Here is a 12,619-nt window from a genome sequence, read left to right on the forward strand (position 1 = left end):
CATTGTTGGGGGTGACGGGACAGGCTGGGGAGAGAGCTGTACGGGAAGAGCTATCAAGTGGGACCAGAGGAAGGGAGGCCGGGCAGATGAAAGGGAGCAGCAAAGGCAGGCGGGGACCTGGCAGCTGCCTGTGTACATTTGCGGTGGTGATAATGGACGCACTGGTGTGTGTGATTTTTTTTTTTTTTTTAAGCACCCAGGGCGTGTGGGTGGCTCATTGTCCACCTGCCCCCCAAGTCCTCTCCACCCCCCCGCCCTCACTGATCTGCATTCTGCTGGGAGCAGAAGAATCCCTTAATGGCGCAAGGAAAGTGACTGAGGCAGTATCAGCTTCCCTATGGCCACGTGCTGTGCCTCAGCATGACTCTGGAGAGAGCGTCTTTAGGGTGTAGCTACTTCCGTCCCCGTCACAGTCAGGATCTGGAGCTCCTTCTGGGCTGTGTTGTCCCAACTGTTTTATATCTACGGGGGATGCTCTGTAGAGGTCGATAGGGAGACATGACCCTTGGGGATGCCAACAACGTACTATGATGTTTGTCATTTAAATAACCCCCCAAAGGTACTACTGGGACTCAGATTTTTGCTTAAGTATTGAAAACGAGCTCCACCTTGTTCTTTGCTCCAGCATGTGAATACCAGTGAAATGTGCCTGTAGGAGCCCTAGGAGCCAGGGTATCAAACATACACCCACAGGCTGCCTCCGCTCTGCTCAATGCAGATGGGACCCTGGATTTCTCCCGAGTCCAATGTGTGCTCTGCTGGGGTCAGGCTTTTCCCAGGAAGTGTGTGTTCTTCACAGTGGTTAGCAAACCGTCTTTTCACTTGTAGCAGCGAGCTAGCCGCGTTAGTCTAGAGTCTATCAAAACAAAACGGCAGTCCAGTAGCACTTTAAAGACTAACAAATTATGTATTAGGTGGTGAGCTTTCGTGGGACAGACGCACCTCTTCAGATCATAGCCAGACCAGAACAGATGCAGTGTTACTGTGTTATTATTATACACTGAGTCTGTTCTGGTCTGGATGTGGGCTGAAGAAGCGGGTCTGTCCTATGAAAGCTCAGCACCTAATAAATTATTTTGTTAGTCTTTAAAGTTTCACTGGACTGCCTTTTGGTTTTGATAGTCTTGTAACTTATTCCTTAGCTCCAGGCTCCAGAGGTGCCCCCCCAGGGGTTTCAGGCACTCCTGCTCTTGGCAGAGGCCCAGGCTATGTCTACACGACCAGATAAATGCGACCTTATTAAATTCAATTTTATGGCGCTGGGTTTATAAATTCGATTTTGAGTATCCTCACTTCCCACAAAGTGCACACACGCAACGTCGCGTTAGTGCTGCCACACCAGAGTGGCCAACCACTGACTGTTGCCACAGTGCATTGTGGGAACCTATCCCACGCTTCCCTCAGCCCCACATTGTGCGCCCTCCCCCAGGCCCTGCTGCACCCCCACCGCTGGCAGTGCTCACCCTGCTGTCTGGTTCCTGGGTTCTCGCAGCTTGAGGGAGCCGGGAAACTGACCAGCGCTGCTGCGCCTGGCTTGGGGGAGTCCAGAGCCAGGTGCAGCAGCTCCATTCAGCCTCTGGAGGGTAACGAATTCAATGCAACGACATGGAGCTTCCACACCAGCCTTCATTTGAACTGCTAACGTCTAACCTGACGCTACACCCAGCCGGTTCCGAAGATGTTACGCTATCTCAAAAATCAAATGGAGAGAGAAATCTCTGAGCTGCAATTTATTCACAAATTTGACTCCGTTAACCACGGATTAAACAGAGACTGGGAGTGGCTCGCAGTTTACAAAGGCAGCTTCTCTGCTCTGGGTGTTAATGTCTCCCCATTAGACAGTGACAAAGGCTCACATCCCCCTGTCTGATCTGACTTGCTTTTTCTTTTTTGATAAGTACTGTTGGTACTAGGCCATTTCCACCTTGCTGAATAGACCTTGTCAGCTCTGGCCCTCCTCTTACTGGGACCCCACTCTTTAAATACCCCTCTGAAATCACCCCCCCAACTCATGCATCTGATGAAGCGGGACTTTGCCCACGAAAACTTATGCTCCAAAATATCTGTTTGTCTATCAGGTGCCACAAGACTTCTTGTTGTTCTCGATATTAGCGCTCCCTAACTCACGCTCACGGCATTCGCGGTGAGGACAGTCACTTGGCACCATCGAGCTAGCTGCCTCGGATTCGACTTTATCTCATCGTGTAGACGCAGCCCGTCAGTTTCAGCCAGCTCTTCTCTTTTCCCATAGCGGTAACCTCAGGGCTGCTTCTCTCAGTCCCTGGCCCCTTGTACCAGGGACTCATCACTGGAGCTTGCTCCATGCCGGTGTGGCTTCCCCTTCCCAGGGCACAGCCTGTTTCCCTCTGCCTCCTGGCCCTCTGGTCATTGTAGCTCAGTCCTTGTGAACTGGCTGGGTTGGATTCGCTTTCTCTGGTCCTGGGGTTACTCTGCCCACAGAGACCGGCTGCCCCTGAGAGCCACACGGCGCATTCAGGCTGTAAAGAAGCAAGGCTTTTACGTCGTACAAAGCAGCGTCCAGCCCTCGTGGTTGCAAAGAAAAACCTTCCTGAGGCGAAGCAGGTTTAACCCACGCAGAGGGGTGTGAAATACCGACTGAGCCGTGAGCCCCTGCTCCCCACGGGTGTCTGGGGAGCGCCCACTGACGTGCCAGGGTTGACAGGAGCGCTGTCATTGCAGAGCACGTGATAGACAGACTGGGGAAGGCAGTGCAGTGATGCCTGGGCGCTGACGGAGGAGTGAGGCTCGGGAACAGCCGCCCACCCGGAGGAGTGGGGGTGAACAACCGAAGCAGAGACACGTTGTGGGTGGGCGTAGCTGGGGCGGGTGAGGGGCTGCCGACAAGAGCAAGGGCTGGCCTGGCAATTGCTAGCAGGAGAGTACTGTGCAGGGCTCAGGACACTTAATGCGTAGGCATGGGATGTAGAGGTGTGGGGGGGTACTGCAGCACCCCCAGCTTTGCACCTGGGAGCTGGCCTACTGCCAGCTCCTTCAGCTCCAGATCCTGGACTCCGGGCAGCCCCCACTTCCCCCCGGTCCTACTGGCCTTGCTGCAGGCTCCACTCACCCCCCTGGGGTCCCAGCCTGGGGCTCTGCAGCTGCCCCCAGCCTGGGGCGGTGAGAGTGCCAACCTCCCAGACTGGATGCCATTGCAGCGATGGAGCCAGTCTGTCCAGTCCTGGAGAGCTGGCAAGCGGATCTCAACAGGTCTGATGTGAGTGCGGCTCAGCACCTCCACCCCAAAAGCAGTCCCAGCCCCACTGGCTGAGCGGGCTCACGCAGGGTGCGCTGCAGGATGGTGTGGTTCTTGTGGGGGGCTGAAGGATTCACTCTCTCCAGGTGGGGTGAGGCCACTCATGGTTCATTATGGGGACTGGTGATGCCAAGGGTCACTTGGAATGTGCTGAATGTGCTGCCTCAGGGGTTAAAGAGCCTGTTTCAAAGGTGCCCGGGGGAATATTTTCCCAGGGCTGTGAGTTACCAGGCCGGGTTTGTGCAGACCTGCTGTCCTCTCCCATTGCTGTCTGGGGAACAAGGAAGCAGCACAGATGATTAGCGCTGTTAGCCCAGCAATCTTCTCCCCATCGGGGTGTGTAGCACGGCTGGGTCAGCCAGAGAGGGGAGCGGTCTCCTGTCTAGGGTCCCCACACATTTATCCTGCTCGGAGAGCAGTGGCCAAAGTGTGGGGCACACACTTGGGCAAAGCATTCTGTGCCTTCCCTCATCGTCTGAGATGCGGAAGAGCGAGACTAACACAAGGAGTCCGATCCCCCACTTCCACCACAGATTTCCTAGGGGGTCTCAGGCAAGTCATTTAGCCCTCGTAAACCTGCCTTGATTTCTGCATCTGTGAAATGGGGCTAACACGAACCTTCCTCGCAGGGGGTTTGTGAGGTTTAATCCGATGCTCTTGGGACGCATGACACAGGTGTGAAGTGCTCTTAGTAAGGGCTGTGGCCTAGGAAGGTGGATCCCAGCATGCCGTGCTCACTTATGACCTAATACAGGGGTTAGTCTCCTAGGTGCTACAGGGCTTTCGGGGATAGTAGTGGTGAGCTAAGGCGGTGCCTGTGCAAACAGCTTTTTTCCTTTCAGTTGAACAGGGAGAAGCTGAAAGGAGCTGGCCGTCCAGGCCAGACAGTTCTCAGCATCAGTCCCAGGTGCTAGTAACGTTAGTGTTATGTCTCGCTGCAGCACATGGGCCGAGAAGTGCTTCTCTTCACCATGCCCAGAGCAAGTGGGGGTGGATGAGGGATCCCTTTGCCTTGGTGGTCCCCAAGTGGGTCTCCCTGAATGGATGGGGCACCTGGAATAAGCCTTACGTCCCTATTTTGTTTGGCTGGGAGATGAGCCGTCTTAAGCCTCTTCTTACCTGTGCTGGGATCTGGCCAGTCCCAAATCAGCTGAGAATTTAAGGCGCCACAAAGCCGGAAAGCACGTTTCCTTCCCCTCTCTTATGCTGCAAGTAGCAGGCAGACTGGGAAGCTGGGCAGATGCCTCTCTGTTCTGTCACAGGATGGGCACCTCACAGCGAGGCCGGGAAGCTGAGCTGTTACCTCCCCGGGCAGCAACGGGTGGTGGTGTGGACTACGAGGTTCGGACCCAGAGCCATAGGATTCTTTAGAGCAATGTGCTCCAGGCTGCTACCCAGGGACCTGCCAACAGCTTGGTAGGGCGGCACTGAGCCCTGACGGAGGACTCCCCTCCTGGCAGCTGATTGGCAAAATGCTCAGGGTCCCGGTTGGTCCACAGCTTTCATATAAGCCCAGCACACAAAGAGGAGTTTGCCCGTACAGCTGGGATCTGCTCTGCCCTGGTTCTTGTGCTCCTGCTGTCCTGCCCCAACTCCCTGGTACCCCAGCCGGACCTGACTCTGGCTGTCATTCTGCGAGGCAGCTCCCAAGTCTGTCTGTCTCCTCCTCCTGGTCTCCGGCTAACCTGGCCTTACCCGCCTTCTGGCACTGGGCTTGTAGTTTGTCTTCTGACCCATCATGCCTGGCTGGGCCCGACTCCCCTCACGCTTGTTTTGACCGACCTCAGACCATTCCTGTTCTGACTGCAACAGGTGCAACATGGGGCACTGGCCCAGTACCTCCTGTCACAGCGAAGGGGCTGGTGACCTGCTCCTTCCTGCTGGGCGACGGTACATGGGCGGGCGTGGTCCTGCCCGCTCGTGCTGAGCCCTGCTTTTGTGTTCTGTTTAGCTGAAGAAGATCGGTGGTGGTGGCTTTGGTGAGATTTATGAAGCAATGGATCTCCTGACCCGTGAGAATGTGGCCCTGAAAGTGGAGTCAGCCCAGCAGCCCAAACAGGTCCTCAAGATGGAGGTGGCTGTCCTGAAGAAGCTGCAAGGTAAGGTGGGAATGAGCTGGTAACCCACAGCTGTGTGCGGAAGAGGCAGGGTTGGAGACCGAGTCCCTCTCTGACCTTCTCCTTCCGCCTTGCTTAGAGCATTTGTGACACTAAGGCCGTGTCTACACATGCCCCAAACTTCAAAATGGCCACGCAAATGGCCATTTTGAAGTTTACTAATGAAGCGCTGAAATGCATATTCAGCGCTTCATTAGCATGCGGGCGGCAGCGGCGCTTCGAAATTGACATGGCTTGCCGCCACGCGGCTCATCCAGATGGGGCTCCTTTTCGAAAGGACCCCGCCTACTTCGAGGTCCCCTTATTCCCATGAGCTCATGGGAATAAGGGGACTTCGAAGTAGGCGGCGTCCTTTCGAAAAGGAGCCCCGTCTGTACGCGCCGCGCGGCGGCGAGGCACATCAATTTTGAAGCGCCGCTGCCGCCCGCATGCTAATGAAGCGCTGAATATGCATTTCAGCGCTTCATTAGTAAACTTCGAAATGGCCATTTGCGTGGCCATTTCGAAGTTTGGGGCATGTGCAGACGTAGCCTAAATGTCTCAGCATGGAGCTCTGTCATGCCCTGCGTGGCACTGGGCTCCCAGAGCCTGAGAGCCGTTCCACTGGGCTCATCCACGCGCCTCCCCACTCTGGTGTGAGTGTTTCCTCCCGTTCCCTGGAACTCAGACTTGTCACTGAGGTTTCTGTAGGGGCGTTTCATAAAGCTATAGCTAAGGCGACCGGGTTCAGGTGTGTCAGCTTGGGTCAGGCTGAACCACAACACCAGCGTACCTAATTATACGTCAGATTATACCCTTAGCTAAACCGACTAACACGTGTGACTTGCATCCTACCTTGTAGCACGTGCTTTAGGCTTGGCTTACTGAGCTTGTGAACCAGTCCCTGTAGGGATCGGGAGCTGTCCATATGCTATCCAATGTGCTAGAGCAGAGCAGCAGCTGCAAGCTGTTCACATGTGACTCTTCTGCTTACTTCCTATTCACCAGCCACGAGTTATTTACAAGGCCCCTCGTGGATTCAGCCTTTTTGCGTTCGTAACGCCTGCTTCTTTACTGTGTTCTTTCAGTGGTCAGGCCAGGCCTGGGTTTTCACTCCTTCACTTCCCCCTTTGTAAATACAGCGGTGTTGGTTACTAACTGTACAGCCATTAAAAGTACGTGGCCTGTGTGAACTACAGGGTGGAGCCCACAGAGGGTTCATGCTCCCCCAATGGTGGTGCCTACCTCCCGGTGTTGTTTGGCTGTGAGCTGGGTACCTACTGTTCCCAAGGATGTTCTATTAACACTTACTTTAGCTCTTCTGTTCCCTAAGCTGAATGAATTACAAGATCCTGAATATAACATATGGAGATACACATCTCATAGAGCTGGAAGGGACCTCAGGCGGTCACTGAGTCCAGTCCCTGCCCTCTTGGCAGGACTAAGCACTTTTATTTTTTAAATCTATTTGCCCCAGATCCCTAAATGCCCCCCTTGAGAAGTAAACTCCCAGCCCTGGGTTTAGCAGGCCAATGCTCAAACCACTGAACTACCCCTCCTTCCTGCGTTTATTGCCTCCAGTTCCTCGAACACCCAACTGTTACTACCAGGGCCTCTCAGACCCAGGCTGAAGGGAGGGATGCTGCATCACCCTTCTATAGTTTTGACTTTCCTGCTATGTGTGTTACTGTATCCAAACTCTGGAGGGAAATAGAGCTTAGCCATCACCAAGGCAAATCCAGCATGTTCTCTGGGCGCATGCTGGGGGGCGGGGGGGGGGCACTGTACACCACTTGCACTTTCCAGAAGAGGCAGTTTTTATTGCAGCAGCCTCTCAGCACCTCAGCTAGATGGTCCGATTTGCAGACTGTGCCTCTCTGAGCAAAGCCATGCGCCAGGGACGCTGTCGGTAAGACACCACACCAGTTAGCGTCTCTCTGGTTCAAAGAGTGAAACAAGTCTTGGGCTTTGCAGCCCTGATCATCAGTTTGCAACAGTTGGTGCTCCTTCCGCACCGTACAGACGGCTGCAGCTCCACGTTTAACTTCATGGTCTTGCACCCGTGTCGGTTTCCGTATCCTGAATCAACAGGTGTCATCGTGCCCATGTGCAAGTTTTCAGTGGTGATAAAATGGGGCAGGATTTCTTGCTCCACATTAGTTAAGACTGCTTGTACATTGTATGACACGATTCCCCCACACCTCACAATATTATTGATTGAGTCCTGTGCTTCCTGGATATCATGTATAGTGTGGACAGATAACAAAGTGTAGTGCGTTCTTGGTTTTGCTCATTCACTGGCCGCAACACTTCTGCGGCTGGGTTCTGTCGAAACGCTTGATCACTTTCCCACACCATCTCTGTGCCAGCGAGGGGTCAGAGTGACATATCAATCTGCAACAGCCCAGTTCTTGTGCCAGTCTTATTAAGTTTCTTTTGCTGTCGTTTCTGCTCCCCCTTGGTAGCGTTACATCACTTGGAAGTAGACATTTGTATACAGGAAGCCCTTTCAACAGTTCTTAATCCAATGGCAGACAGCGCAAGCCTTTAGGCAGCAGCTAAATAGTAAAATTCAGTAACGCTGATACAGAATTAAATGAAACATTTCCATACAGTATCCCCCAGTAGCCTTTAACCGTCGACTGTGGACTTGTTTGCAGTCGAAGACGCTTTATTCTTTTTTGTTTTGTTTTGACTAACAGAACTCTGCCGTGGGGTGTTTACTGCCTTGGCAGCATTTATTCTGCACCACAGTTAAAAGAAACTTTTTGAATACAGTTTCCAGCAGGAAATGTTGTCGTGTTTGTGAACGGGCAGTGCGTTAGCTGAAGTAATTAGTAACCTGTTCAAAGACAACAGAATTGGGTTGGCACTTTGGAACAGGATTTTGGCAGCTGGGCTTCTCTCTCTGTATGTACTGTACTGTTGCTCTTGGTGCTGGGTTAGTTTCTCTTTTCACAGCACAGGGAAAAGAAAACACAACTAATCAGAGCTTCTCTTTGAAGCCCTCACTGGTTTTGAATTAAGTAACATGCTCAGCTTTCTTTTACCCTTTGACTGCATGTGCTGCATGCTCCCTAGGAATGCATACTGCTTTCACAAGCAGCTCCCCCTTTTCACTTGCTATGGCATTGTATTAGCTATGTCCATTTAACTTATTAATGTTTTCTGCCAGTCTTTCAGCTGTTGCTTTATTACTGAAAAATAAATCTAAGGGACTTTCCCAGTACCTTTGTTCTGGCCCCCCCTTTAGTCCCTATTTTCATTTTCTGATTTATGCTCAACATTTATAACCTACTTTGTTTAAAAAAATGGTTCAGCATTATCTCTCATTTGCCCCAAGTGCTAACTCACAAAGTTAAGGCTGCCAGGAGATCTTGGCTGCTGCCCAAAGAGAGTTTGGGTCAGCTTTGCAACTCTGAATAAAGCATTTGGCTCGATTTGCAGTGGAATCTTTTAACAGTCAATTTATTTCGCACATAAGTTTTAGATTTGCTTTTTATTCATTTTTTTTTAATGCTGCAGTCCCCAGCTGTGCTGCCAGCAGGTAAATATATTAAGAGCAGATCCTCATTTAAGTTGTTTATCTGTCCAAACCGTTATTTTATTTTTAGATTTAAACTTTTTGCAGAGGAGAACATTTTTGGCCTGAGCTCTGATAGTTGCTGTATTCCAGTCATGTTTTGTTTTACTGCCATTTTAATTTCTTTATTTTCCGTCCATGTCTCCGCTATCTGAGACAGTAGAACGCTGATCGTAACACTTCTATGGTTTTCCTTTTTCTGACTGGAGTTACTTCTGTTTTAACTTGCTAGGCGTGTTTTCCCCTTTGTTCCCTTACAACTTGTTGTTTGAGTCAGTCAGCGCCTCTTGTGTTGCTCTGTGTTATTTTTCTACACAACGGTACAAGGTTACAGTTGCACTGGTACACTCAGTGAAGCCACGTAGAAACCCCTCTTTTGGTTTTTGTGGTTTTGAGTAAATCCTCCACACTCAAGTGATACTGTCTGACAGCCTGACACTGTCATTTATGTGTTGTCATTTACAGGCCATTACTCTGAGGAAAGGGTTCATTTTCCTTCAGAGTGGCTCTAAAAGCTCCTTGGGAAGAGAAGCTCCTTGGCAGTGATCACCCCTTCTCCCCCTTGTGCAATTTGACTAAGAGGTCCCCATCAGTTATGACTATCCAGAGACGTACATGGGTTTTATTATTGAGACAAGATTGTAACATGTCTGCCTCCACTTCCACAGCCACCTTGTTTGGTTCCCTTCCAGCTGTGCTCCGTTAAATGGTTCAGATCTCCTTTTACATACCTCACATACCCTTTCCTTAAATCGCTTACCTATCTCTCCCAATGACAGGTTCCTTCTTGCCTTTCTTTAGCGCTGTTCCTTCATGGTTGTTCATGGGGCTTGTTCTTTAAAGCTCCAGTGGCATCCCAGAGCCCTTTGCTGTGCCATGCAACCGAGTCTTTTCCATAGATATCCAAATCACCTGCTTCCCCCACGTGTCTCTTATGTTGTTGGATTTTTCCTTCTTTTTTTCAAATGTTGTCCATTTACTGGGGCAGAGGTGGAAAATGTACCCAAAAAGTTATCTGAGTAAACATACAGCTGCTGGGGAGGGGTGGGGTGGGAATATACTTAAGTGTAAGTCAATGGTGTCCCTCAGGAAAACTACTTGAGTAAAAGTACACGCGCAGGCGCACACACACACACAACAAAAAAGCAGTCAAGTAGCACTTTAAAGACTAACAAAATAATTTATTAGGTGATGAGCTTTCGTGGGACAGAAAGCTCATCTAATACATTATTTTGTTAGTCTTTAAAGTGCTACTTGACTGCTTTCTTGTTTTGACAGTATATAGACTAGCGCAGCTCCCTCTCTGTTACTACACACACACACACATATATCACATCTTTATTGTACTCAGGTATCCCGATGTGAAACCAGCTGCACAGTAAAACTCAAGGAACTTTTTGCCTACTTTTCCCACCTCTGGCCTGTGGCTACTTTTTTCAAAACTCGTTTTCAGCAAGAAAACGAATGCAGAGATTTGGACAATTGTGAATGACTGAAGGTGCCGTGATTAAGTTAGTGATCCCAAGCAGGGAGAGAACTCCTTGAATCCTCATGGGAGCACGAGCCAGCACATCGGGGGACATAGCTAAGGGCAGGTGGGGAACTGACTAAGAGATGTCAGTGGCAGGGACAGTTATTTTGGTCAGTTATGTGGGGAAACACAAAACCCTGGGAAAACTGCTCCTGTTGTCCTCACCCTCCGAAACAGACACAAAGCAAACTTGGTCGGTCTTCATCCCCCAGTGCTTCACGGAGTTAAACAGCGTTGTGTCAAAGCTGCAGGGAGGGGCAGCGCGAAGGAATAGGGGAATGAAAAGGCCCTGCTGGTGGGCAGTGACTCCTGTAAGAGTGGCGTGTGCGGCCACTCAAGAGAGGTTCCAATGCCACCCCAGCGTGCCCACAGCTAGGTTTTTGGTGCTGCTGGGGGTGCACATCCAATTATTCTGCAATGGATGGAAAAGATCAGAGGGCACATTGGTAGTGGGTGTGGCAGAGGTCGTTGATGAGGTGGGCCAGGGTTCCAGAGCACCTGAGAAGGCTCTTTCTGCCGTAGGGGCACAATCCCATTTCCAGATGAACGGGCAGGCAGCCTGGCACAGGGGATAGGCCGGTCGAGTGGCGATCCGACAGCTGGCGGCTGTGGAGAGGAGAGGAGAGGAGAGGAGAGGAGAGGAGGGCATGGCTGGGGGCCTGAGCAGAAATGGGGTGGGAGCTAACTGGAGACGTGGAACTGGTGACAGTGCACAGCCCCGGTACTTTGTGCCAGGGCTCTGTTAGACCTCCCCTTTCATCAGCACTGCCTGGCACCTATGCCTCCACCCACACAGTCACAGGGAAGCTGCCAGCGTGTTCCCTGGGCCCCTCAGTGCTATTGCTGTTCTTCTACTCTGCGCTGGTTAGGCCTTGGCTGGAGTATTGTGTCCAGTTCTGGTGCCACAGTTCCAGAAAGATGTGGAGAAATTGGAAAGGGTCCAGAAAAGAGCAACAAGAATGATCAAAGGTCTGCAGAACACGAGCTATGAAGAAAGGCTGAAAGAGTTGGGTTTGTTTAGCTTGGAAGAGAGAAGACTGAGGGGGGACATGACAGCAGTTTTCAGGTATCTAAAAGGGAGTCATAAGGAGGAGGGAGAAAACTTGTTCTTCTTGGCCTCTGAGGATAGAATAAGAAGCAACGGGCTTAAACTGCAGCAAGGGAGGTGTAGGTTGGACATTAGGAAAAAGTTTCTAACTGTCAGGGTGGTCAAACACTGGAATAAATTGCCAAGGGAGGTTGTGGAATCTCCATCGCTGGAGATGTTTAAGAACAGATTAGATAGATGTCTGTCAGGGATGGTGTAGATAGTGGTCAGTCCTGCCGTCGGGGCAGGGGACTGGACTCGATGGCCTCTCAAGGTCCCTTCCAGTCTTAGTGTTCTATGAGTCTATGATTCTAAGCGGGAGGCCTCCTGTGAGGAGATCATTCCCTCTTCTTCAGCTGCCTTGGGAAAGACTGTTCCCACTCCCACATTTCTCTCCACAGAGGCCTACATGGCCCACCAGCTCTTCCCTGGGGTGCCTGGATTAAGGGGGGGTCACGTCTGCCTGGTCCCCTTGGATTTACTTAGGCTCCTCTCAGACTGTACGAGGAGGGCAGAGAGCCATTCATCTGCTTCCCCTGTTGTGACAGAGGAGGTATCTTCTCAGCCTCCGGGTAGACTCGCAGCTTCCCAGGCATCCCGGGGCTGGCAGGGCTGGCCCACAGCCCAAGCTGCAGACCTGCAGTCTGGGGGAGACGTGGTGTGGCCTGTTGAGCTAGTGGTCACAGATGTCAATTTAGACTGCGATTGTTGTGGCTTCTCCCACTTCACCCCGCTGTCACACACGGTCTCCCATGGCCCCCTGGGACCTGGCAGCAGAGCAGCTCTCAGCCACACCACAGCCTGAAGAAAAGCAGGACTCACCCTCAAATCATACACCGCAGTAAATGAAAGCCAAAAGCAGCTTGTCTGGGCAGCAGGAGGCCAGGGAGTGGTGTTGCCCTCTTTTTTCTGCACCCCTTGTCCTGTGCATGAGCAAATCTTCCCCAGTAGCCCCCGGGCTGGAAGGCCACATGGCAGCCCAGGGCTGGAAGGTCAGTTTTCCTGCAAATTCACCCCCGTTCCCGGGCGGACGTGTTGCATGTCACAG

The 12,619-nt window shown here is 51.6% G+C and overlaps 1 protein-coding gene across 1 annotated transcript in view; it reads left to right on the top strand.

The window, feature by feature from the left end:
• Positions 1-12,619, top strand: part of TTBK1 (tau tubulin kinase 1) — a 133,790-nt gene that overhangs the window by 15,093 nt on the left and 106,078 nt on the right. The window contains exon 2 of the mRNA XM_074988423.1: positions 5,226-5,373. Within this exon, the coding sequence (XP_074844524.1) occupies positions 5,226-5,373 (148 nt within the window). The remainder of the gene's footprint in view (positions 1-5,225; positions 5,374-12,619) is intronic.

This window comes from Carettochelys insculpta, chromosome 3 (assembly GCF_033958435.1).
Source record: "Carettochelys insculpta isolate YL-2023 chromosome 3, ASM3395843v1, whole genome shotgun sequence".
Lineage (NCBI taxonomy): Eukaryota > Metazoa > Chordata > Testudines > Carettochelyidae > Carettochelys > Carettochelys insculpta.